The sequence below is a fragment of the Cydia fagiglandana genome, chromosome 2, assembly GCF_963556715.1.
Source record: "Cydia fagiglandana chromosome 2, ilCydFagi1.1, whole genome shotgun sequence".
Taxonomy (NCBI): Eukaryota; Metazoa; Arthropoda; class Insecta; order Lepidoptera; family Tortricidae; genus Cydia; species Cydia fagiglandana.
Genome location: NC_085933.1, coordinates 5,815,459 through 5,840,502, shown reverse-complemented (window position 1 = coordinate 5,840,502; position 25,044 = coordinate 5,815,459). Strand labels below are relative to the sequence as shown.

Here is a 25,044-nt window from a genome sequence, read left to right as displayed (position 1 = left end):
GGTCGTCTTTACGACGGCAGTTTCAGGGGCCCATATAGTAAGCGGCGAGTCACCGCCTGCCTCGATGACGGTGTTTACATTGTTATGGCAGGTGTCCGGACCTCTTTTACAATAGCCCAGTCTCATTGTCCACCCAAACATCAATCCATAAACCGGTATACTGTTCACTTCTTCTACAATAGTCCCAATGCCTGCTGCGACCGGTTCACGGGTGTCTATTGTTGCGCCTGTGAACGGGTTCCAGCAGGCGTTCTACATGACATTAAAACTCTCCAAAGGGCCTCTACGTGTTGGATCTATATCCCCACGCAAGCCTATCAAAAGACCGGGATTTATAGGCCCGTGAAGTCCAAAAAGGAGAACTAATTAAATTATGTCAATTTTAGTATACCTAATTACTTATAATTGATGCGCGCGTACCTTGTACAATGAAAGTTATGGACGTTATTGTTGTGTTTGCATGTTTTTAATTTATACAAAATGAATTTGCATGTTAACCGTATAAATGTTTACATTTGTTTTAGAGCTTAATTATTGTATTGTTGTTGTTTACAAGTTGGTGCTATTCTGATTAATTGATTGCATTGCTGTTGCTTTTGTTCTTTTGGAATGTTGGAAATAAAATTAAACAAATGATAATTATGAGAACTTTTATTACTTTTTTAGAATTGCAACACTACAGGGTAGGATTTTCCAAAACCTAAAATAACGCTGTACCTATTTAAAAAAATCAGCACAAGAAAAGCAAAAACGCCTTGTACGATTTTCTTTTCAAGAGTGGTGCTACCAGTTACCACTTTATACCTAGGTTTAAGGCGCCAAATATATTTTCAACAGGGATATGTGTAGGTAACTCTGAAACATTTTTTGCACGTCTTTGTGCCGTTTGTATTAACTTGTGCCGTTTAATTCCATTACTAAATTAAAAATGGGTACTTTACCTACTATCAGAGCGAGAAGCAATTACCCAAAACTTGGGTCAAAGATCTACCCTACTCGAAATTCAGAATTGAAATATTTCTCTCTCTTTTTTAAGTTATTAAAGATTTAAAAAAATGGCTTAGGTACTACACAAGCAAGCCTTCTTCCAAGTCGCATAAATTTATATCGGGCCATATTACTTATTACTAGAGATGCAACGGATAGTTGTTTGGCCGGATACCGGATACCGGATATCCGGCCTGGACACTGGCCGAATATCCGGTATCCGGCCGCCGGATATTCGGCCGGCGGAGCTATACCTACATTTCGGTTTTTCAGGGGCGCATTCGGTCCGGACACATTCCATTAAATAAGTTTGCTCATCTGATGAGGAAAGCAGAGTCGCCCAACTGCGATATCTGCGACTCTGTGGAGGATGTACAGCACTTTTTAATGGAATGTGTTCGGACTCGGGACAAGAGGGCACAATTATTTGAAGCTGGGGGCTATACAGCAACAGACGTTGGGGTTTTCCAGTCGATATTGGCGGAACCCCTATCTAAACATGCGAAGTTCGTGTACCATTTCTTTGATATCTAGCAACACTAATGTAATGTAGAGTAATGTAATGTAGAGGCCCAACGGAGCCGACATGTCCCATAGATAAAGGCTCCTTCTAAATACGCAGATAAAAAAAAAAAAAAAAAAGGGGCGCATTCTGCAGGTTTGACCTGTTTCCTAGTAAACGTTCCCGCAGACTCATTTCTAGGTTCGAAATGAGTGCGCGTGCAAGTCAGTGGAATGATTAAATTGTTTTAAAATAATAAACAAAGTACGATTATGACCGTGTCTGTTTCTTAAATCCAATTTGTTTACTCCGAAATCAAGCAATGTTACTATCCGGTATCCGGCCGGATAACAGGTCACTATCCGGTATCCGGCCGGATAGTAAAATAATGGCCGGATAGGCCGGATACCGGATAGTAACCGGATATGAAAAATGAAAATGAAAAATGAAAAATGTTTATTTGTTAACACAAAGGTTACAGGTGTAAAGGTTGAAGTCTTCTAGTAAGTATAAAATACTTGTGACAGAAGACCCCGCTCTTCCATAATATCTAGGGCTTAGGACTTAATTAACAAATATAGGTAATATACAATATTGTTATCTAAGAAAAAATAAAATAATTAACTTAATATTGGGAATATTAACTAATTAGCTACTGCTATTTCTAATACAATTTAATTAGTTTGTTTGTTTTAAATAAGTTATAATCTAGTACAAATATCCTAAAAAAGTTTGTATGTGTGTGTGTGTGTGTGTGTGTGTGTGTGTGTGTATGCGTGTGTGTGTGTGTGTGTGTGTGTGTGTGTGTGTGTGTGTGTGTGCGTGTGCGTGCGTGAGTTTGAGAGTGTGAGCAAATGTACGTCTATTCTATATTTGGGACTATATGTATAGTTATATGTTATAGTTATATGTTATAACAAGAGAGACTCAATTTCATCATAGCTTTGCGTTTTTAACCAATCTGTCACAACTTTTTTACATTTAAATAGCTGTAAGGGATAGATATCTAGTTTTTTGTTAATTTTGTTATATAGGTGAGCTGAAACTTTATTGAACTGAATCTTGGCAAATCGTGATTTGGTAGGAGGTATGGGTGCTACATTTTGTTTACGCCTCCCTGTAGTTGTTATGAGATTAGGGTTGTACGGTAAGGCCTTATGTAATTTTAAAATTGATTGTAGGACAAATAGTTTTCTAATGGAAAGTAATTCGGAAATTTTGTAAAGCTCATTAGTAGGGTATCTGTAAGGTTTAAAATATATGACCTTAATTAAGCTTCTCTGTCCTCTCTCAACTTCAAGGAATTTTGTTTTTGCTGCCCCTCCCCAAACAGCAATACAGTAGCACATTATAGATTGGGCTAGAGCAGTATATAGTTGGTTGAGTAAAGGTCTAGAAGCTACGTGTCTTAGAGTTTTAAAAATCCAGTTGAGTTTCCTAATTCTATTATTTACATATTCAATGTGTGAGTACCATGATAGGCGTTGGTCAATTATAATACCAAGGTATTTAGTAGAGCTAACTTTTTCTATTTGCGTGCAATTACAATCAGTCATATTAATAAGATCACACGTGTGTATTTTTAGAGTGTAGCTATTAGACGGTTGAGAGCTTATGGTTTTCGTAAAGCAGGTATAGGTTGTTTTTGTGGTGTTCAAAGTTAGAAGATTACGTTTTAGCCAATTTGACACTTTGCTTAGGCCAATTTCAGCGCTACTGTATACTTGATCCCAAGAATTTCCTTTAAACACCAAAACCGTGTCATCTGCATATGAAAACACGTGTCCATTTTTTACAAGCATGTTAGTCAAATCATTAATGTAAATCAAGAACAGCGTAGGCCCCAATACACTGCCTTGTGGGACGCCATAAGATATGTTTGAGCCATGGCTTACATAATCGTCAATTTTGACTCGTTGTTCCCGGTTTTGGAGGTAATCACTCAACAGATTCAAAGGTTTGCCTCTAATACCAATCAGTTCTAATTTGTGTACAAGAGTGGGAATAGAGACGGTGCCAAAGGCTTTTTTTAGGTCTAAAAAGACTGCCATACATCGGTTGCCTTTATCTACATAGTTAGTTATTAGTGAAGTGAGCGCTAATACTGCATCCTCGGTAGACCTGCCCTTTCTGAAGCCAAATTGGGAACTAGATAAAATTTTATATTTATCTAAATATGAAATCAATCTATTATTTATAAGTTTTTCTAAAATTTTGGAGATGGCAGGAAGAACGGAAATAGGCCTGTAGTTGTTGACATCATCTCTTTTCCCACTCTTGTAAACTGGCGTGATTATAGCTTTTTTAAGAGCTGATGGAAAAACTCCATTTGTAAAACATTGATTTGCCAAGTGACAGATTATTGGAACTACGAGATGTCTAGAAAGTTTGAGGAACTCTGTGGGGATGTTGTCTAGTCCTGGAGCACTTTTAGTCTTAAGGTTCATTAGTAAATTGTCCACTTCATTAGGGTCAGTGCTTCTAAGAAAAAATGAAGAGAGATTGGAATTTATTGATTGAGTTACTCTACTAGAGGAGGAATTTGACTCTACGATTCCGATTTCTTCAGCTAAGCTTTTACCAACATTTGCAAAATAGTTATTTACGTGATTAACTGCATTTTGAGGAGATGATTTGCATTTTAATAACTCATTATTTTTATTTTTGTCTATTTTATAGTGAGTAATTGACTTGATTGAGTTCCAAAGTGCTTTGGAGTTTTTCATTGAACTGGCAAGTTTTTCCTTTTCATAATTTCGTTTACTTTTTTAATAAGATTATTGCAATAGTTACGATATCTTGTAAACGTGGTCTTCAGGATTATATTGTGTGGGTCAGAGCGAAGTTTTAGTTGGATTTTATTTCTATTGTGGATACAGCGCAAGATTCCAGGAGTAATCCAAGGTTTAATGATTCTACGATTTTTTGCTATGACTTTGATACTTTTGCTTTCGGCCAACGAATTTTGAATGTAGTATGTAAGTTGATCAATAATAAAATTGGGATCATTACTGGCTAGAAGACACTCTAGGTTTTTATTTTGTAGGTTTTCAAGGGCTTTACTGTAATCGTAAGTTGTGCGAGTTTTAGGGGCTTTTTCAAAAAAGTTGTGTCCCGTTAAAGCTAAAAGAATGGTATTGTGGTCCGTCACAGAAGTGTTCAGAACAGCAACAGAAGCAGACAGTTTGTTACATTGTAGTTTTAATATAAAATGGTCTAAACAGTTGTTCATTCGAGTAGGTAGTGAGTGAGCAGAAAGTAAGCCATATGTGGAGAGCATGGTTAAATACTTGTGCCTGTTTGAGCATTCCTGTGGCGAATCTTGGTGACGGGAAATAAGATTAATGTTAATGTCTCCGGTTATTATTATGTTGTTAAACGATTTTATAGTATTTAAGTAGTTGCTAAGAGAGTTAATAAAAATATCAGCGTTGGTATTTGAAGGTGACCGGTAGATACCCAGTATTATCATATTCTTAATTTTAATATAAATACCTGAAGCTTGGTCAAGCTCTAGTTCGCCTAAATTCGCCCTTAAATGGTTTTTTACAAACACCACAACTCCGTCGTTCTGATTTAAATTATTTTTAGTGGATAAGTAAGTATAGTCAGGAATATAGGGTATAGGTTTCGTGTTGTTTAATCTACATTCCGTTAATATAATTACATCGGTTTTAAATTTGAGCTCTGAAAGTGTAATAATAAAATTATCAAAATTGCAATAAATACTCCGAATGTTCTGCGATATTATAGTAAAACTATTATCGGAAATTGTGATGTTTTTGTTTAAGTCGTGTAGGTCACAAATAACTGACGTCGATATTTCAGAGGAATCCAAGTCATTTATTGTTGTAAGTAAATTATTCATATTAAGATTAGATTGAGAGCAAGGGGTGTTACGGAAGGGATAAAGTTATTTACCTTATAAGTGGTAGTTGTATGTGCGTATGAGACAAGTTTATTATGTAGGCTGAGAGTAGTTGTTATAAGTTTCGTATTGGATATAGACGTGTTGTGTATAGTAGTGTAAGTTTGTAAAAAGTCGTGTTTTAATATTTTTGTATATGATTTGTAAGATTTTAGTATTTTATAAGATTGTGTGTGTGTGATGTGTGTGGACAAATAGTTATGAAAGTCGACAAAAAGCATTAGCAACCTATTAGGATCACATAAAACAAAGCAAGTCGTCCGATACATATTGAATGGACATATATTAGCAATTAAACAATTTCCTTGCTGACTTAGTGGGCTAGGGCAGTCTTTAATAGTACCAGGGTCACATAGGACATAAGTAGACATGAAGTAGAATTGCCGCAGTGGGGTATAAACGAGTGTGTAGGATAGACTCGCCCGGGATATCCGGTGCATCTCTACTTATTACTCCTGAATAAAATGGTTGTGATAATCGAGTGGTCAAAAGGACATGGTAAAACAGTAATCTTTACGAAAACGCATAGGTATAAAGTCAATGTTACTTTTCATAAAATATAGGCAATAGCTTATTGTTATCTTTTGATAATTTTTTGCGCAACGAAATTGGGGCATACGATACGAAACGCTGCATTGGAATGTTGTATGCAGGGATAATTAATTGTCCCATGCTGTCCCATTCTCTACCTACGTTTACGAACAAGTGTAGCGAGATAACATAATTATGCAACTTAAGTAGGTACCAATAGTTAGTCTAATTACTATTCTCTCAACTCTCGGTCATATGAGTGACAAAAATGCAGAAATTGCATAGATTACGCGCGACGCGTTGGAAAGTGGCACTTTCCATCGTAACCGGTCGCCCAAAGGACGCACACTTGTCTTGTCTACTGTTGAGGATGTATTGAAATGAAACATTTGTGACGTAAGCTTGTTAGCCTAATCGAAAAAGTCAGCGTAAAACAATAAAGACCGTGTTAGAAGGCCTTTAATACATACCAACTTAGAATATAGGAGAAGGTTTACCCTATTAACTATTATGAAATTATGATTAAGTTCCACTACATTTTACCATACATTCACCATACATTTTACCAGACATTCGAGTTTGTGTGTAAAGTTTTTATGCATTTATAAACACTGTTTATGTTTCATAAAAAAAATGAGTTTTCCGGTCACTGTATATAACAATTTTTCATACCTAATAGTTTTCCTTAAATAGATACCCAAGATGATAGGTACGTACATTAAAATAGGAGATATTAAGTCCAAAATTAATAGGTTCAATATCATCCAATCATTGGATTGGCTTAATAAAATAAATAACATGATACTGATTGTTTATTTATCTCGCAAAGACAAAAATTAGTGGGGCTGCCGTACCCAAATCGCGTTGGATGCGCCGCTCAGTGTCCGTCGACGGGCGACAGCGCCAAGTTCAAGAACAGAGGCGCCCGCAGAGCGCGAATATTTTATTTCAAATTTGATTTTTTTTTCTTTCGATTCTTTTGTTTCAAGTGCCAACATGTGGAAGTATATTTTCCTTTTATTGTGTGCTGCCGCTTTCACTTATTCTGAGGTGAGGATGTTTTGAATTTATGCTAATTTATGGATGTTTTTGTCCGTTTCTGGGTTCTTTTTGTTTGCCTTAAAATCGTTTGAATTTTCGTACATCAAAAAACCAGAATAACGTAGTATATTTTTTTAGTCTATGTTCTTTTACATTGATCAACACACGTTAAAACTATAAGTTACTACGCCCATCGTCTTCAGTTTCAGCGTGTGGGTTGATTTTAGGCCCGTAAATATTAGCCAAAAAAATATAACTTTGAGCAAGGTTTAGGCAAACATAAAGGTGTTTAGGTATAACAAGTAACTTATAAAAAATATTCACCATACCAAAGCGAGCCTACCAGTAAAACATTTTAAATTAATGTTTGTCTTTGAATTTCAACGAATAAATGCAACTTTAGTATCTTTTTGAAGAACAAAGAGAGCCTTTCCGAGCTGGTGTGGGCAAAAATAAGTCTCTATATGGTAATTTGGTGATATTTGGTTGGCCAATAGTAATCATTAATTTTACTCAACAATTGAACACAGAATGAAGTGTCGCGCGATGCTCGAGGAGTTTTCACGAAGAACTTCTTTGGCGGAGTGTGGGGCAACCGTCCACCCCTCATGGAGGTCAACCAGCCTAGAGCCATCTGCACTTGCAGTAAGTTTCCTATATTTATGTTACAAATGTAGCGTTTAACTCTGTGACAAAAACACGTCGATGCAGAACCAGGAAAGGATCATCTATGTAGTAAGTCTTCTTAAGTTTGAGGGGTGTTCACGAAGAAATTTAAAGGTAATGGACTAGCCGTCCGCCGTCCGTCACTCATAGAGGTCAACCAAGCTTAATCTTTACTTGCAGTAAGTCTTCATCATATTAACACAGTATTCTTGTAGCCGTAATTTAGATGTTTTGGTTAGTGGGAATTGCTTTTTGTGACGGTACTCATAGAAGTTCCGTTGTCGTATTTATTTAATACGTAATTAAAAATCTAAAATTAGTCCAACAAGAGTGTAGTGAAGGGTTGAGACGGGTGAAGGGTTAACCCTTAGCGATATATTTTTTCCTCGTGCTTACTTTTAAAATAAGTTTATATTCAGCTGAAGGTGTTGATGATGTCTTTCAAACGCTCAATATGTAAACCTAATGAAAGAAAATGTTTCAACCATTACTGTTCTTATTTCAGAATGTGGAGAACGGAATGAGGCAGGCCGCATCGTGGGCGGCAGGGAAGCTGGCGAGTTTCCCTGGATGGCCAAGCTCACGTACATCAAGAGGTTCTACTGCGGGGGCATGCTCATCAATGACCGTTACGTGCTCACCGCTGCTCATTGCGTTAAGGGGTAAGTTGTTTCATTCTGTAATCGTAAGGGGTAAGCTGGGATCGTCTTAAAATCCGTTGGACGTACAACGTCTAGATGCTAAACTAATCTAGATTCATGTAAACGTTGTATTTAGACTTGCAATTAAATTCTCAGTCCACCAGTTTTCCCGTTTCCCGTCACCGTCACATATATAACATGTCACCGTAAAATTGTAAACACTCGTCAGTTTATAATCTCGCTAGTTAAATTATAAACTGACGGTAGGGAGATTATAAATCTAACCTAACCTAACCTACGTTAGATTATAAATTAATGGGTTTACAATCTTACGGTGTCATATATATAAATAGAAAGCTATATAGGTATTTTAAAATGAACTTCACGATAGTTTTTTTTATATTTATGACCTGGATGCGAGTCCTTTAAGCCAAGTCTTTGTTAACAGGTAACTTTACACAGGTATTAGTGTAACCGGTAACTGGAATTGTATTTTGTTCGGTATCATTTGGCACGAAACAGTCTGGAAATTGTAGTTCATTTAATTTCAATAATAAGCATTACTTACATAAAAAGCTTGCCAATAAGTTCGATCGGCGCTTCGCCTTCGAGTGAAATGAAATCCTTTCTCATTTAAAGTTACCCATTCACACTTGTACCTATAAGTCCACGGTAATATTCAATTATATTAGACGTGTTGCTAAGTGTTAATGCATCTCTAAGAGGCACTGAGTGTTTAAAGACGTGTTTACCTCCCCGGTTTGTATTGGCACTCAGGTACTTATTGACATAGCTTCAACAAGCTATTTTACCTCCTCATCTTATGTAACTCTGCAAGTGACAATACAACAAATGTTTGGAAGAGTTTCATGGTGTCATTGCTCAGGCAACTGAAATTATTTTCACTCAATTTTTAACCGTATTTGCAAGTAAGTACTTAGGTCCCCGTCTTAAGCTGATTTACCTACTTCAGAATTAGTTTCTTTTACTAATATTTAAAGTTACTTTTTTATTCGAGAACGGGAACAGGAAATATGTGTCCAAAGATAAAGCCAGATTGCTAATGTTGTATAAGCAGTTATTAATTAGGTTTGCTGAAAAAAAAAACCGTCCAGGTACATATCGACACCTACACAATCAACCTTGATTTATACAATCTTGATTTATAGTCTGTATCTTTAGGTATTTAAATAAAAGTAAACAACAATTTTCGGGTAGCTATAACATTTACTGGTTAACAACCAAGTACTAACGAAACCATCTAGATCTGTCACTGAACGACCTGACTTTAACCTACATTATTTGATGTGTTCAAGTGGGTTAAGGAGCCATTTGAGGGTAGATTTTGTTTACTTTTATTTAAATACCTAAAGATATAGAGACAAATAGAAAACAGTTTCTTAGGCATTGGAAAATTTTGCTTCTCTGAATTAAATCTTAATGATTTTGGTAATTAAATACGTTTGTAATTTAATAACATGTGTGATATATTGGATATATAGTTGTTTAGTTTATATAACAAAAGTAATCACAATCCTTTTGAATCTTAGGTACCTATATCTAATTAAGATAATGCATATCATCATTAAAATAAAATTCGATACGACTCAAAATTTATTACGGAATATCCACACTAGGTACCAAGAACTTTATTTAGGTTAACGAGACATTAACGACTGTCTTGAATATTTTTATTAAGGAATAAAACGGAGGGTTTTTTCCCTTATATTTAGTAGGTATGTACCTTGGCCAGCACCATCTATAGGCAGACCGAAAAGGAGATGGCGGAACGACTTGGACGCATTTTATCCGAATTGGCGGGAAACTACAAAAGACAGGGTTGAGTGGAAACAGCGAGGGGAGACATTTGCCCAGCAGTGGGACAATAATCTAGGCTAATAAAAAAAATAGTAAAATGCAAAGTGGTCACAGGATTCGAATAACCTAAAGTTATGAATAATATTGATAAGTATTATTTAATATGGTTACCTACTCAACGTTCTGAATATATCAACTGCTCGGTTGTATTAAGTAATCAAAATTATGTGTGTATCAAATCAGTAGGTACATTAAACTCGTGGAATAATAATAAGTTATTTTTAGAAAGAAGTAGGCACCTAAATAATCGGTAAATCGTATGGCAAACTGCATGGCTTTTTATTTTTACACAAGTAACAAAAAAGGAGTGTAATCTTTTCAAGGTTTATATTATATTACCTCTATATTCGTGACATAAATTATAATTTGTGCGTATAATCATATATCCAAAGTCCGATAACCCGAAGACGAAACGATTCCACAATAAATTGGTCGGAACCAAATTTGTGAATTCCTCTCAGTACCTATAGCTCAGGACATTCACCTTAAACCGGCCTGGAGGCGCCAGCGGCATCGGTTCAACATACCCGAAATGTGGTCGATATTTATTGTTGACATTAAGTTTGGCAATTATATATTCTGCTTTATACGTCATTATTGTCTCTTCAAGTAAGATTTTATACATCCAACTAGAAAAGAAAAACGAACTAATAGCAGACCAAATGGCGGCACGATTCGAACTTTAAGATACGATTATGATTAGATATGTCAGCGTCAAATGTGACGTTTCTTCAAACAAAAACGTCACTTTAGACACCGACACATCTATTCCATATCGTTTCTAGATCTATTAATTGACGTATCTTAAAGTTCGAATCGGACAGTGAGTTTCATGAGTCTGCAAAACAAAAAGACTACAAGTAGTGCCTAGTGCTTAACTTTATTTTCAAACCAAACGCACCTTTTTGTCGTATCATATCGGTAAAAGTCGGATGTAACTTAATAAATAAAAATAAATAATATGCAATCATTATATTGTCAGCCGAAAGCGATTAGGTACGTTTGCCCAAAACCTCACAAATAGTACCAACGTATATATTTTAGAATTTTCCATCTATAATAAGATATTTTGGTAGTTTGGACTAATATTTATCGTATTTTGTAGGTACACTAGCGTTCAAAAATAAGCGGTGTCCAAGTGCATCGTAAAAACGTGTAAATAACGATGACACATACGTACACTCGTACAGTAAGTGAAAGCGTAGGTAAATAATGAGACATTATAGTATTCATGTCCGAAATGCTGTTTACTTTCGCTGAACGGTCGAAACCTACCTAGTTAGCTCCTGGTCAAAATTTATTAAATTGAGGGTACCATTTGAATTCTGCAAAAATGAAGTGAAATGGGGGAAGTTTTACCCTTTGTAGGTACGAAGCGTAGGTATCTATACGTTTTTTTTTGCGGAATTAACTCGTAATTAACGCATTCACTGCCAGGGGGCGTGGCCTAGGAACAAACTTGTATGACGGTGAACGCACATGTGCGTCGGGAGCAGTGAGTGTGTTAATTACATAGGTGGGTATTTATCAAATAACCGTACATCAAGACAACATTCGATACCGCTGCAAAATCACGAAATTGTGCAGGCCCGAAAACCTAAAAAACGAACCCCTTGTTTTTTAACTTTTTTTAAAGTATCTAATTATACCGTGGATTCTAATTTCAGCTTCATGTGGTTCATGATCAAGGTGACGTTTGGTGAGCACGACCGCTGCAACACCACGACGCGGCCCGAGACTCGGTTCGTGTTGCGCGCCATCGTTAACAAGTTCAGCCTCACCAACTTCGACAACGACATTGCCCTGCTGCGGCTGAACGAGCGCGTGCCTCTGTCGGAGGCCATCAAGCCTATCTGCTTGCCTACTAACGATAGTGAGTAACACTAGGATAAATAATCCTGGATCATAAAGTGATAAGCATTCAAATTTATGGCCAGGGATATACCTATAAGATTTTTTTATGGAGTATCTTGTCAAAACAGCAGTAAGTAGTATCTCTTATTTACCTAATCTTTTTTATCCTTAGCGGTCCGACAAATTTAAATTAGGAAATACTAAAAATTATCACTAAACTTAACTGATTTCAGGATACTAAGAAATGCAACATTACCTCAGAGATTTTTTTTTACCTTGTCTTGTACTCATGGTTAATGATTTATGAGTTTTATTGCCATGTTAATAGAAGACGTGTAAACTCGTACCGCTTTGCGCCCACTTAATATTTCTCAAACAGAGTTTCTCGAATAGAGATCAATTCCAGTCAAGTTATTCATCTACTTACCTACGTTTTTGTGAACAGAGGAGCTGTACGTCGGAGTGAAGGCCGTCGCCACCGGCTGGGGTACCCTTACGGAGGAAGGCAAGGTGTCGTGTACCCTGCAGGAGGTGGAGTTACCGGTGATAAGCAACCAGGACTGCCGCAAGACCAAGTACACGGCCTCTATGATCACCGACAACATGCTGTGTGCCGGGTACCCGGCTACGGGACAGAAGGATTCTTGCCAGGTTAATATAAAGAAAAATAAAAAAAATCTCAAGCTTACATCTAAATACATACATTCTTCTGCCAAACCACAGAGCGGTTTGTTGGCAAACGAGGCTCCTATTAGTTTATGTAAGTATTAGGTAGTTTATATGTAACTTAAACTTATCTACTTAACCCTTTACCGCATGCATGCATTCAATCTTTTTTGACCAAAAAATTACAGTGCCAAATGACATTCTTACACTATAAAATCACAAAAAAACTGCTTAGGTCCTTAATTTATTACTGGTTAGTAAGTGTATAATTTACATATTTTTTATTTTCTGAGAATTGAGAAGTATTTCAATTAAAAGCATAGGTAATATTAAAATATGTATTGTGGTAGGTTATTTGTGTTTCTCTTCAACCCATAAATTAGGAAACATTTAAGTTTATTAAAAGACCGTTAAAATTATATCAAAACACGTAAATCCACTTTTAAAGTACATTAAGGATGACTCACGATAGACCGGGCCGGGCCCGGACCTAGGCAGTTGACATGTCATTTTCTATGACAGCTAATCGGTGATCACGTGGTGCTTCCATAGAAAATGACGGCCCAGCCTCGGCCCGGTCTAGCGTGAGTCATCCTTTATACTCGCTGTTTGGATGTGATTAAAAAGAAAGTTTTAGGTATTAAAAGCACTTTCGCCCATTTTTCAGGGTGACAGCGGTGGACCACTTATCACGGAGAAGACGACCGCGTCGCAAGAGAAACGCTACGAGTTGATTGGTAAATATTTATATATCCATCTCCTTTTGACAAGTGTTTACCTAATGGCCGATGCTACATATTATTATGGTCGACGTCAAAGATTACGCGCAATATGAAATTGGAGACAGAGGATGTATACTTACCTACCTACGGAGCTTTGACGTCGACTTCAGGGTGTTTTAGTGGGGTACATTCAGGACAGCCACAGTTACATTTCTCTTATATCTTTCTCTACTAAAACACCTGAGTATTTTCTTAGTCACTCAGAAAATTGCACCCTGTGCATGCGCCTCCCACCCTTAGGTTAAAAGTAGTTGTTTTATTTAATGAAATACTTGGCCGACCTATCCTTGGAAATTTTATTGCATCAATTTGCCTTAGAGAATCTTGCAACACAGAATCTGATTGATTTCCAGGAGTGGTGTCATGGGGCAACGGCTGCGCGCGCCCTGGTTACCCGGGCGTGTACACGCGTGTCACCAATTATCTTGGATGGATCCGCGAAAACACGAAGGACGCGTGCTATTGCTCCGATTAGTACATAATCCCAAAACCGAACAAGAGGGCCACGAAAAAAAAACATCGACAGAATTTACCTGACACTGGTCGCATCATTCGCCGTATATTTTTGAAAAATAAAAGTGCGACACCGTCAGAGTCAAATAAAATTCATTCGGAGTATTATTTATATTCGTGGCCGATTCATGAGTGTGTGTAGGTCATCCGCGTAAAGAAAACCACATGGGCCCGTTTTTGGAACAATAGAAAACATGCCATATAAAAATCTGTTCTAGAAATAAGGTCTAAATAGTGCGGTTACGCGACTTTTTATTATTTGAAAGATAACATAAAGGATGGTGATATTTCATCAAAACATGTATGGCTGTACCCCGAGGACTTCCCTTAAGGACGTTACAGTCTTTCAAGTGTGATAACCGTAATTTTTTTAATACTTATTCTAATAGTATATACTTAGAGTCAGTCCATGAAAAGTCTGCAGCGGATTTGATAGCCCACGCAGTGCACGTGTTATTTTAAACGTCAAACTTCTATGAAATTATGACGTATAAATGACACTTGCACTGCGTGGGCTATCAAATCCGCTGCAGACTTTTAATGGTGTAACTCTATACATATAGAACAGGAATTCATTACCTACTAAATATTATTTAAATATTATTCAGCGACGCGTCCAAAAGCAATGTCTTCCTGAGACTTAAGAAATGCCTAAGGGTCCGATTCGACTAATGACGTGTCAAAAGTGACGTTTTTAGTTGACAGATCAGTATCGTATTGCTGTGACATCTTATAAGCATTGTTCGAATCGGGCCGTAAAGCAATTGAGTGGTAGCAGAGTTTATATTATCTATATTGATATAAAATTTTAAGCCAGTTCGATGTTAACTGAACCGATTTAAACTTACCTGATTTGACTCTGTACGTAACTATACTTATGTATTTCTACTGTTTTTCCTAATTGCCTTAAGTGCAACGGATTATTTGGACATTGTGTACCAAAATATTAGATATTTGTATAGTAGATTTCCGGGCCAATTCGAGTTTTAGTTAAAGAAATGTTACTTTTGACACTGACAGATCTGTACTATCATATCGACAGATATCGATCTAACAACTAAAACTCGAATTAGCCCGTTCGTGTTACTAAAGGTGACATTTGGGTGGTAACTGAGGGCCTACCGCGAACTACGTTCGACGTGTTGGCTCCCTGTCACACTTACGTATGAATTTACAAGTGCGACAGAGAGGCAACACGTCGAACGTGGTTCGCGGTAGGCCCGCTGCAGCTGCGTTACTGTTTTGATATTATTGTCCGAATGGCACCTCTAAGCATGCAGTAGGGTTATGTTTAGGGTAACATTCCATTTCCAACGACAGCTGCACTACTGTCAATTTTACTATGGAAATTGACAATGAGAGCGACGCGTTCAGAGTACCTGTAGTGCAGCTGCAGTTAGAAATGGAATGTTACCATTAGGCTCGTGTTACCAATCTACTTAGCATAAATCGCTGTAAACGGGATTCCACCAGTGTGCGGCGCTGTGCGGCACAAGGATTTTTGTATTGAATATGCTTGTGTGTGTGCCGCTCACTGGTGGAATCCCGCCTTTAGACTAACTCTATATTAGTTAGTTATAGCTATGCCAAGTATTCAATTCAGAACGATTAAGTACTGAAGGTAATGATTAAAATATATTTAAAAAATGTCTTTGTAATGGTATCACAGGGTGGTATTGCCATGATTATTTAATTATAAACGATAAGTTTGAAAAAGACTACTCGTAAGTGAATTTACTTGTCATGACAATAAAAATAATTTATTTTAAAAATAAAACTAGACATAAAAATATTGTTTTATTATTTTAACTTTTCCTTTAGGAACTGAACATAATTTATTCTTTTATGAATGCGCAAGATTTTTGAGCAAATAAATAACGTTTTTTTTAATGTCGTCTAAATATTTTCGAAAGCAGTTAAGAAAGTAGATACACTTTATATGAAACTTTATAAATGAACATTGGGTTTTCTAGATTTCTCGTAAATTAAAAAATAATTAATTATAATAATATTACTTATTATTTATTAAAAGCGCCCTGGTTTATTAGACTGTAAGCTTATTTGCGAATAAAATAGAATAAATAAATAACTACAGTCAATATCCCCATTCAATTAAGATCCCATGAAAATATAAATCTGAAAATGAAAGCCCAGCCTCGCCGACAAAAATATTTATATAACATGAAATAAACAAAAAAATATTCACACGTTATAATTATTTAAGTAAAATAATGCGAAGTAAGTACCATGTTTTGCTATTACCTTTATAGGATTTTGTAATTATCTTCAAAATTATCTGAGGCGATAGAACTAAATATCCATTCGTAAAAAAACTGGTTGCTTACGTTATAATTACTTAAGTAAAATAATGCGAACTACCGTGTTTAGCTATTACCTATAACTTCAAAATTATCTAAGAGGCGATAGAACTAAATATCCATTCGTAAAAAATCTGGTTGCTTACTTTGTGAGTTTGTGCATAGTACACACCAATACCCATCCGGATACTACATTCCATTCATATATTTTTTATTTTCATTCATTTAGTTTATAGGTAATTTGAAAATGGGTTTTGATGTCATTCAGTCAATGTTAAAAATGACAGGTTATTATTAATGTTAATATATTAATCCTTTTCAGTAGTATTCATGGGGCCTTATTCGACATGTACAACTGTCGAATTTCGCGTCAACTTCAATTCAACCGTTGAAGTTCATCAAGTGCGGATACCTAGTTCATTTGGTACAACCAATAATTTAACAAAAAACAACTTTGTTTTATTATTGCTTTAAGGTTTATAATGGTTTGGTTTGGTTCTCACCCACAGTTAGGTGACAACCAAACCAAACCATTGCTAATGTCAAATTTCGAAAAGTAATGATTCGATTCAACGGAAGTTCAACATGCGACGACGTCAAAAGTGGCATGTCGAATAAGGCCCTATATTAGTAATGTGTTTAGATTTTAAGTTAGGACATAAAATTTAGTGTGTATGTAAATTATTAAGTAGATTTTAAGATTGACAAAGAAAATATTCATATTTAGTACTCAAGAATATTTTTAGATAAGGCCCATGAAATTAATATACACCGAATTGTGTATAAATATTTTCCATATTAATGTCAATTTCCAAAGAGGAAAACAGGAACATTTTTATGGAGAAATAGTCGTCCACTTTCCTCTTAATATTTTTTTAAAAGAAGGATATATCCGTTAAGGAATAACACACTTGCATTGCAATGTGATTAGTCACACAAACATCATACATTGAACTCATTAACTTTTTTCCGATACCTTTACCGAAATCGTAAATCCAAAAATTAACATTTCCCAAAGTATTTTTTTTGTTTTCGAATATTAGATTTTACGAAAGAGTTGAATAAGGTTGGTATTGGCGAGTGTATCGATTGCAGATCGAGAGGCGATGAGAGTTCATTGATCCGCGAGGTCATTGCCAAATAAACATGTCGTACAGCCTCCCGGGGACCTAAAATGACGCTCACTCGTGAATTTAGCAAAATTATAGTATATCATCGGCTTAAGACGCAAACCTCAGAACTCCTCCGGAGGAGTTACGAGGCTTACGACTTTAAGTATTGTTGTCCAAGGTAGCAATTACTAATTTCCTTGAAATGGAGTTACGAGGTTTGCGACTTAAGCCGACGATATAGCGAATAAGCGTTGCGATTCAGCGAGGAAATGCTGCCAGCATCCTTGGCACTATAGATATAGATTTCTAGTTTTTTTATTACTTAAATGTTACATTTTTAAATAAATGATTGTGCTTTATTGCACCGGTTATTAGGTTTGAAAAAGTTGGGTAGTACATATTTATAAGCATACCCGTACCGGTGTAACGGGAAGATGATTCAAGTCCAGTTTTATCACACAGTTTTGGATGACTAATGTACTTAATGTAGACGTAAAATGATTGAGCTCATTAATTGTTAAAGCTATCAAACACATGTGCCCTTAGGTATAAAATTAATCCATTATTCTCCCGACTTCGACATGTTTACAAAAAACATAATATTGTGAATATACGTATAGGTATGTACGAGTAAGCTTATAAAAAAGAGATGCCTTTCTCTGGTCCATTCAAAAGCAGCAATTTAAGCTCCGTTAGTGTTCATACCGTAAGATCAAAGAACGACTTAGTACACTTTTAAACCCGACCACATGATCGCGTGGTACATAAACAATTATTAATAAAATATTTCAAAGGGAGTAAAATGTGGTGTCGTATTACAATAATATTCATAGTTTTGTGTCTAGGAAGTACTCTACCCCAGGTGAGTGCAATTAATCTTATTTGTACAATTTATGTCGTTTCTTACTGTCACAACTAAAACTTGTTTTCCTAATATGTAACTTAAAAAGTACTCTTCGTAGTTTTGGTACTATAATTTTAGGTACCTACTAAAATACACCTTAAAATGTCTCTTATGTTCCCGGAAGTTAAGCACAATGGAACTCATTTCGTTGTCGTGACGTAGGTACCTACATATTAGGTATATGTGCGCATTTACTAGTGCCTAATGTTGTAAACCTAGGTACCCAATTACTTGACGCATACAACGACGACGACGCATTTATCTTCTAGAGCTAATTTGCAATGATCGGAGTCCTGCCGTTAGGGGTCTAAGTATAGTGGTTCCAAGCTATTTAATAGTTTTAATTTTTAACCCGTTTTTGATCAAAATATTTGTAACAGATATTCACTTTATTTCCCAAATAGTTTTAAGTCATAATGTATTGATTGTCCGAATTTTCGTTAGTCATATATAGGATGAGTTGTTCATCAGTTAACCAGCCTTTTTTCGAGCGGTCATATCTCGCAAATTTTTAGTAGAAATACGTTATTGCGAACATTAATCGATAGACTATTTAATTGGCTACAAATTGGCATTCAAGAAATTTTAATTTTCCTTACAGGTTTGACATTAAAGTGCTTTTAGAAAAAAATGGAATTTGGCTAACAGTGTCCACCCTATAGGACAGTATTAACCAGGGGGATGTTCTAGAGTTAACCAAGTTGTACACATTTAATCACTAATTTGAATGTTTATAATTATTTAAAACTAATAAGCCCCACAAATTTAAGAACGCAGTTTTTATTAATTACAAACATATATAAAACTAAAGAAATTAAAGAAAATATTTTTACCTTGATATATTATCCTCAAAAATCAATATTTTGTAACATGGTGACGAACTGTAAACATTCCAAATTTCTAATATATGATAAGTAGAATTACTATGTAATTATCATTGTAGTAACATCTGTTTATTTGTTGTAACTAGTTTCCATATTTATATGTATAAGTTTAGCTATGATTGCAGCTTATTTTTATCAAAAATAACATTTATATTACGTTTTAATATGACTAGCCATGGCTAAATGTCCGACATCAAATTTTGGTTAAATGATCGACACCCCGCTCCGGCCGCGGTTCTGTTCATCTGACTTTTAATCTATCAGTTTAAGATACATAATACCTACGTCAAAAGAGACTTGAAGAACACATCTAAGCAGTTAAAATATTAAGATTTTTCTATAACTTAACAAAAAGGCATGAAGCGAAAAAAATCTTATCTTGATTTCCCAAAAAGTTTTTACGAAATATTGAAATTCTTGTCTCACTCGTTCGTAGATGGAGCGACCGAGCTGTTAAGTGGGGAGTAGGGCAGGCAAGTGCTTAGGTATCTAATAGCCTTGGTTGCACCAAGCGGCAACGTCGCGTTCGCCAGATATTCGCTTGGCTATTTGTGTACGAGTGGCTAACTGATGAACACCCGACCCTAATTGGTTTTTCTCAGAAACGAGCAACTTTTCAGGATTGCCATAAAACAAATCTAACCTAACCTAACCTATCTATAGAATAACCTTAGGAAAATCCTGAAAAGTTAACGATTTCAGTTTTATGACTAACGATAATATGACAAACAATACATTATGACTTAAAACTTTATGGGAAACAAAGGGACCCCGAATTTTCGTTTACAGTCGAGCCTTCATTCATCATTAGCAGCTATCGTAAAATTACATATTACTTAAATTGTTGAAAAAAGCTAAAAAATACAAAATAAAATTGAATCCTACTCAACTTTGAAAATTTTCTTAATTAAGTAGGTAGCTTTACGAATACCTATATTCAAACAATATCAAGATTGAAATTAACAATAAGCTACATTATTTGTAACTTACATGACAATTCTGTGATGCTTTTTTTATGTTTGCAGGACCAGCATATAGTTTATGAATCAGACACAGAACCGGAGTTCCAACCCGTGACGGAATCGTTATCAGTTTCGGACGAAGCATATGTAAACGCCCGGGCCCGACCGGAACAACGATACCTGCCTCCATGCAGCCAATGCAGTAAGTAATATATTTGCATAAGAAATAGTTAAACAATACAAATATCAAAATTAGTGAACATCAAACCATTCTAACCTATAAATTAAGGATGACTCGCGTTAGACCGGCCCGAAGTTTCCGGCGCTTTGTTTTCCATGGAAAGCACCACGTTATCATCTGTCACCTGTCCCGGCCCGGTCTAACGTGAGGCATCCTTTAGCCTATTGATTTTTATACTTAGTGATGAAGTTAACAATTCTTTTTACTTAGTTTCATATCTCTCACTCAAAAAAAATCGTTCGCGATACAAACTTCCAACCCCTTTTTCATAACCTTAGGGAATGAATTTTCAAACACTTTGAACTTAATATTCTTGTATTACAATTAAATAACTTTTTACAAAATTTCATACTTTCATCCCATAACATCTTTCACCCCCTTGTGTTGAATGTTGTGGGTTAACGTTTTCGAGAACGGTTAAATTTAAGTATTCATGTATTCTAATAAAATCTCCGTCATTCTCATTACTGAATCGGTTTTGAAAATTCTTTTTTTTATTGTATGTATATGCATATAGATTGGTTTCGTTTTTGTCAAAACTCAGTTCTGATGATGGGATCCACGAGGAATCGAGGGAACTCCTCAAATCTTAAAGGCATGCGTATAGAGATTTTTTGTATTTTCATCAGAATATCAAGCATTTACATTAAACATTGTCGCATCTGATGAAGTGGAACTACAGTAGTTCAGTAACTGATGATGATCAGAACAGAACTTTTCAACGACGCTTAGCACACGTTTGGCGATTTCAATTTCGTGGTTTAGGTTAGGTTGGGTTAGAACTGAATCGAAATGCTACCAGAAAAAGGTGACGAAGTCGATTACTATTTATTATTATTATCTAAATACATTTGCACGGCATCACAGCGTATGCCAATACACCGCATAATTAAACTAATTACGTACTTAAACATTAAAACTCAAATGCAAGTGCTGGAAAGCCTATCATCTGCCCTGCACTATATCTGGTGATCATTAAATAGGAGCCAACAATTTACCTATATTATGGCGTTTCAAACTGTTTTGAGAAGTCGGTTTTTTCTATTAAAGATTATCTTTTATATTGTCGCGGGCAAACGCTCGTATGCATATATATAAATTGATTGATAATGAAAAAGAGAGATTTTTTTGATTTGCACAAATGCACATTCTTGTAATCTAATAACTACGTAGCCTAATCTTATCTGTTCACTTTATGGCTTATTATCTGATACTCTGTGCCTTACGCTTATTAAGAAAATATGCAATAGCGTATCGCACAAGTGTTAAAAAAAAACATATAGGTACAAAGTCAGCTATCAAGCTACTTAACAATTAGAGGTCGCCCTTATCGTATCGCTAATGAGAAGACATAAATAAATAAATAAATAAAATAACTCTATTTAGCTAAATTATAGCTCACAACTGCTTACAAGTAATGAATAATACAAGGTAATAAGGCAATTTAACATTGTAAATAACTTGTACACTTAAGTTTTTAAGGTAAATGCAATGAAACATTGAGTAAGAGTCATCTGATCCCCGTACTAGTAAAAACTGTATCACGGTGGAACATAGTATATGGCACCTTTTGACAGAACCCTAAAGCGCTAACGACGGCGTAATTTTTTGTCAACACGCTCGTAGTGCATCTGGTTCCCATGAATGTATCAGTACGGGGTTATTCGCGGAACGAAAAATGACTAGGTAACATTTGGCCTATATCGCTCTTAGTATACAACGCGAACGGTCCAGAACCCAAAATACCTACATCATTTTCCGTCATTTTATCTTTACGTTAGCGATGTCGACGGAGCCCCGCTGCCGCGGGGCTCCTATCCTGTGCGGTTTGAAGATAACTAACGAACCTAACCTATCTACCTGTGTGATATAAAAAAGTGGTCATTTTGCGTTTTAGACCGTTCGCGATGTAGACTAAAAGTGATATAGGCAAAATATTAGACTAGTAATTTTGCGTTGGGGCTGTCCATAAATTACATCATCGATTTTAGACGATTTTTGACCCCCCCCCCCCCTAAAATCATCTAAAAATCATGCTTCGAATGACCCCGTTTCCTCCTACGTCATGCTACCATCATCCGATGTCCAGACCCCCCCCCCCCTAATTTGAAACGACGTAATTTATGAATAGCCCCGTTCTAGACCGTCCGCGACTATACCATCAGTACGGTTACATTAAACTGCCATCGTAGACGGTCGTTGAAAGCGGTAATTGTCAGCACGCTCGTAGTGCATCTTGTTCCCATGAATGTATCGACATTAAACTCAAGGTAAGGATACTGGACGAGTAGGGACGAGAGGATCTTTGTCGACCAAAATACGCCTCCCAAGAACTGCCATCTCTTTCACTCCAATAGCGCACGAGGTCTTTACTACCCTGCTACTTACTCTTACCCACTTTAATTATTTACCCGCTTATTTAAACACACACATTACTTTAGATTATATATAATATAACCTTTACCTTGTCAATGCCTTCCGGAGCCTTAAGCTCCAGAGGTATAAAGCTCCGAATAATCAAAGTACGTAATTGTAATAAGTGGTGAACGGTTTTGGTCACACTTACTATATATGTATAGTGTTAAAAATACAGTAGAACCCGCTTAAGACGATTCTGAGGGGACCTAGCAAAATACGCGTCTTAAACGGGAAATCGTATTAAACGTGAAATAAAAACTAGTATTATTTCATGTACAAACACCGCAGCGGTGATAATGAGCGAATGATATCTAAGTGTACAGGTTCACACGCGATTAAATAATCTAGATTAGGTACACTAACAATAGGCTCAAGTCGTGGAGTAACTAACTGCAAATAAAAATCTGGGAGCGATAGCTTGCACTCCGTGGTCCATAACCGTCAAGCAGATGGCATAGCATTCTCACGCCGTTGTCGGCCGACACAAGATATTAAAGACAAAACACAAAACCTAAGGTAGGTCATAAACACATTAAAAAATGTTGACTAACGGCGTATTGCATAACAATACTACCGTACGATGGTTATGACAATAACACAAACGGGCAGATAGTTCGTAACGGGAATTTTAGATGGCGTATTAAGCGGGACGCGAGTCGTATTAACCGTGAAAAAATGTATGAAAATAGGCCTAAAATTGCAGGGACCGGCGTAAAATGGCGTATTATGCGGGAAATCGTTTTAAACGTGATCGTATTAACCGGGTTCTACTGTAGTTTACATTTAAGCCTTTCTTGTAGTGACTGTTTGTTTACCTAAATATGTACATAAAAAAATTCACAATTAAATTTTTCATAAATCTCTTTATTTTATATTCAACTTTAAGCATCAAACACAGGTTCGTCGCCCTGGATTACCCATGCCGTTCCACTATCCGCTTTACCGAACACTTCGACAACAGTCTGCCCCACCCTCGTGACCTCCGCCCACGGAAAACTGTCAAATGTTGCCACAAAGTCCTCTTGATTCTCCTTTTCTTCAAAATTCTTGTAATCAGCGAGGAGATTCGTCTTTGTAACCCCTGGACAGATGGCAAGCAGTCTCACGCCGGTTTTCTTGAAATTGTATTCATGGCCTTTGCTCTTCGTGAAACCAATGACGCCAAATTTAGAGGCTTTATACGTAGGTAAATATGGATCAACCATAAATCCATAAATCGAGGATATGTTGATGATAGTGCCGCCTTTTCCACCACGGTCAGTCCTCATAATTTCCAAGTATTTCAATGACCATTCTATGACCGCTGTTAGGTTTATTTCGATCACCTTCCTCGGATTCCTTTCATTAACAATACCAGCACTGTTCACCAAGACGTCCACAGTTTTGTATGTGTCTATAATAACCTTCGTAACGTTATCTAGGTCTTTAGTGACGTCGCATAGAATGAACGTAGCCTTGTTTCCGTGCTTGGCGTTTAGAGTTGCGGCCGCTTGGTCCGCCTGCTGGGCGTTGAGGTCGAGGAGGATGAGCCGGTGGGCGCCGTGCTGGAGGAACGCGTCGGCGATCGCGAGACCGATGCCGCTCGCGCCGCCGGTCACTACCACAGTAGTTCCTTGTATGTCTTTCGACATTCTCACGTCTTAACCCAAATACATATATTTGGGTACTAAAGCAAATCGCTCTCACAATAATCTTCGTCATTAAAATAATGATAAAAATTGTTAACGGAAAAAAAGTTTGTCTGTTCCGTTGTGTTTTGCTGATTGTATTCTCGGATTAATCTTGGTTGCTTTCAACGACCGTCTAGACACAGTTTTGGTCTGTTGGGACAGCTTTGTGAATAAATTGTTTTTTATTCGACCTTCAACTAAAAACAGGTATGTGAACAAGTTAAGGTCACCCTGTGTTAAAATAATCTCAGTACCTAAACATTAATACGTTCTATCAATCTATATATAATACCTTTAAAAAAAATCCGGACATTTCTTGTAGCAGAGATTTTAGCTTAAACGACGCCCCGGCGGCGTGCTGCTCTCTGTGGTGTACTGTATCGTGGATCTACTTTTCCCTTTCCCTTCGCCCTATCTCGTAGCCCCCTCCCCGGGCGCGCATTTTATTTTTATAAGGTCATTCCTAAAAATCCGGACACATGCCAAGTTCGGCCGCAATCCGGACAAAGGGTCAAAAATCCGGACGTATGGCAACCCTAAGTCTCC

At 36.5% G+C, this 25,044-nt stretch overlaps 2 protein-coding genes across 2 annotated transcripts in view; one reads left to right on the top strand and one right to left on the bottom strand.

Annotated features, from left to right (window-relative positions):
- Positions 1–6,635: 6,635 nt before the first annotated feature.
- LOC134672420 (uncharacterized) overlaps positions 6,636–25,044 on the top strand; it is a 33,757-nt gene continuing 15,348 nt past the window's right edge. The window contains exons 1-9 of the mRNA XM_063530309.1: positions 6,636–6,998; positions 7,520–7,634; positions 8,161–8,317; positions 11,842–12,047; positions 12,474–12,679; positions 13,362–13,431; positions 13,830–13,950; positions 15,063–15,081; positions 24,307–24,421. Of these exons, the coding sequence (XP_063386379.1) occupies positions 6,945–6,998; positions 7,520–7,634; positions 8,161–8,317; positions 11,842–12,047; positions 12,474–12,679; positions 13,362–13,431; positions 13,830–13,950; positions 15,063–15,081; positions 24,307–24,421 (1,063 nt within the window). The 5' untranslated portion in view covers positions 6,636–6,944. The remainder of the gene's footprint in view (positions 6,999–7,519; positions 7,635–8,160; positions 8,318–11,841; positions 12,048–12,473; positions 12,680–13,361; positions 13,432–13,829; positions 13,951–15,062; positions 15,082–24,306; positions 24,422–25,044) is intronic.
- LOC134674874 (15-hydroxyprostaglandin dehydrogenase [NAD(+)]-like) lies at positions 23,665–24,503 on the bottom strand. Its single transcript, XM_063533032.1, has one exon. The coding sequence runs from the start codon at positions 24,457–24,459 to the stop codon at positions 23,710–23,712; it is 750 nt and encodes a 249-aa protein (XP_063389102.1). The 5' UTR covers positions 24,460–24,503; the 3' UTR covers positions 23,665–23,709.

Bases quoted from the DNA above. Each gene is read 5' to 3' on its own strand.
- LOC134674874 (XM_063533032.1), bottom strand. From the start codon at position 24,459: ATGTCGAAAGACATACAAGGAACTACTGTGGTAGTGACCGGCGGCGCG.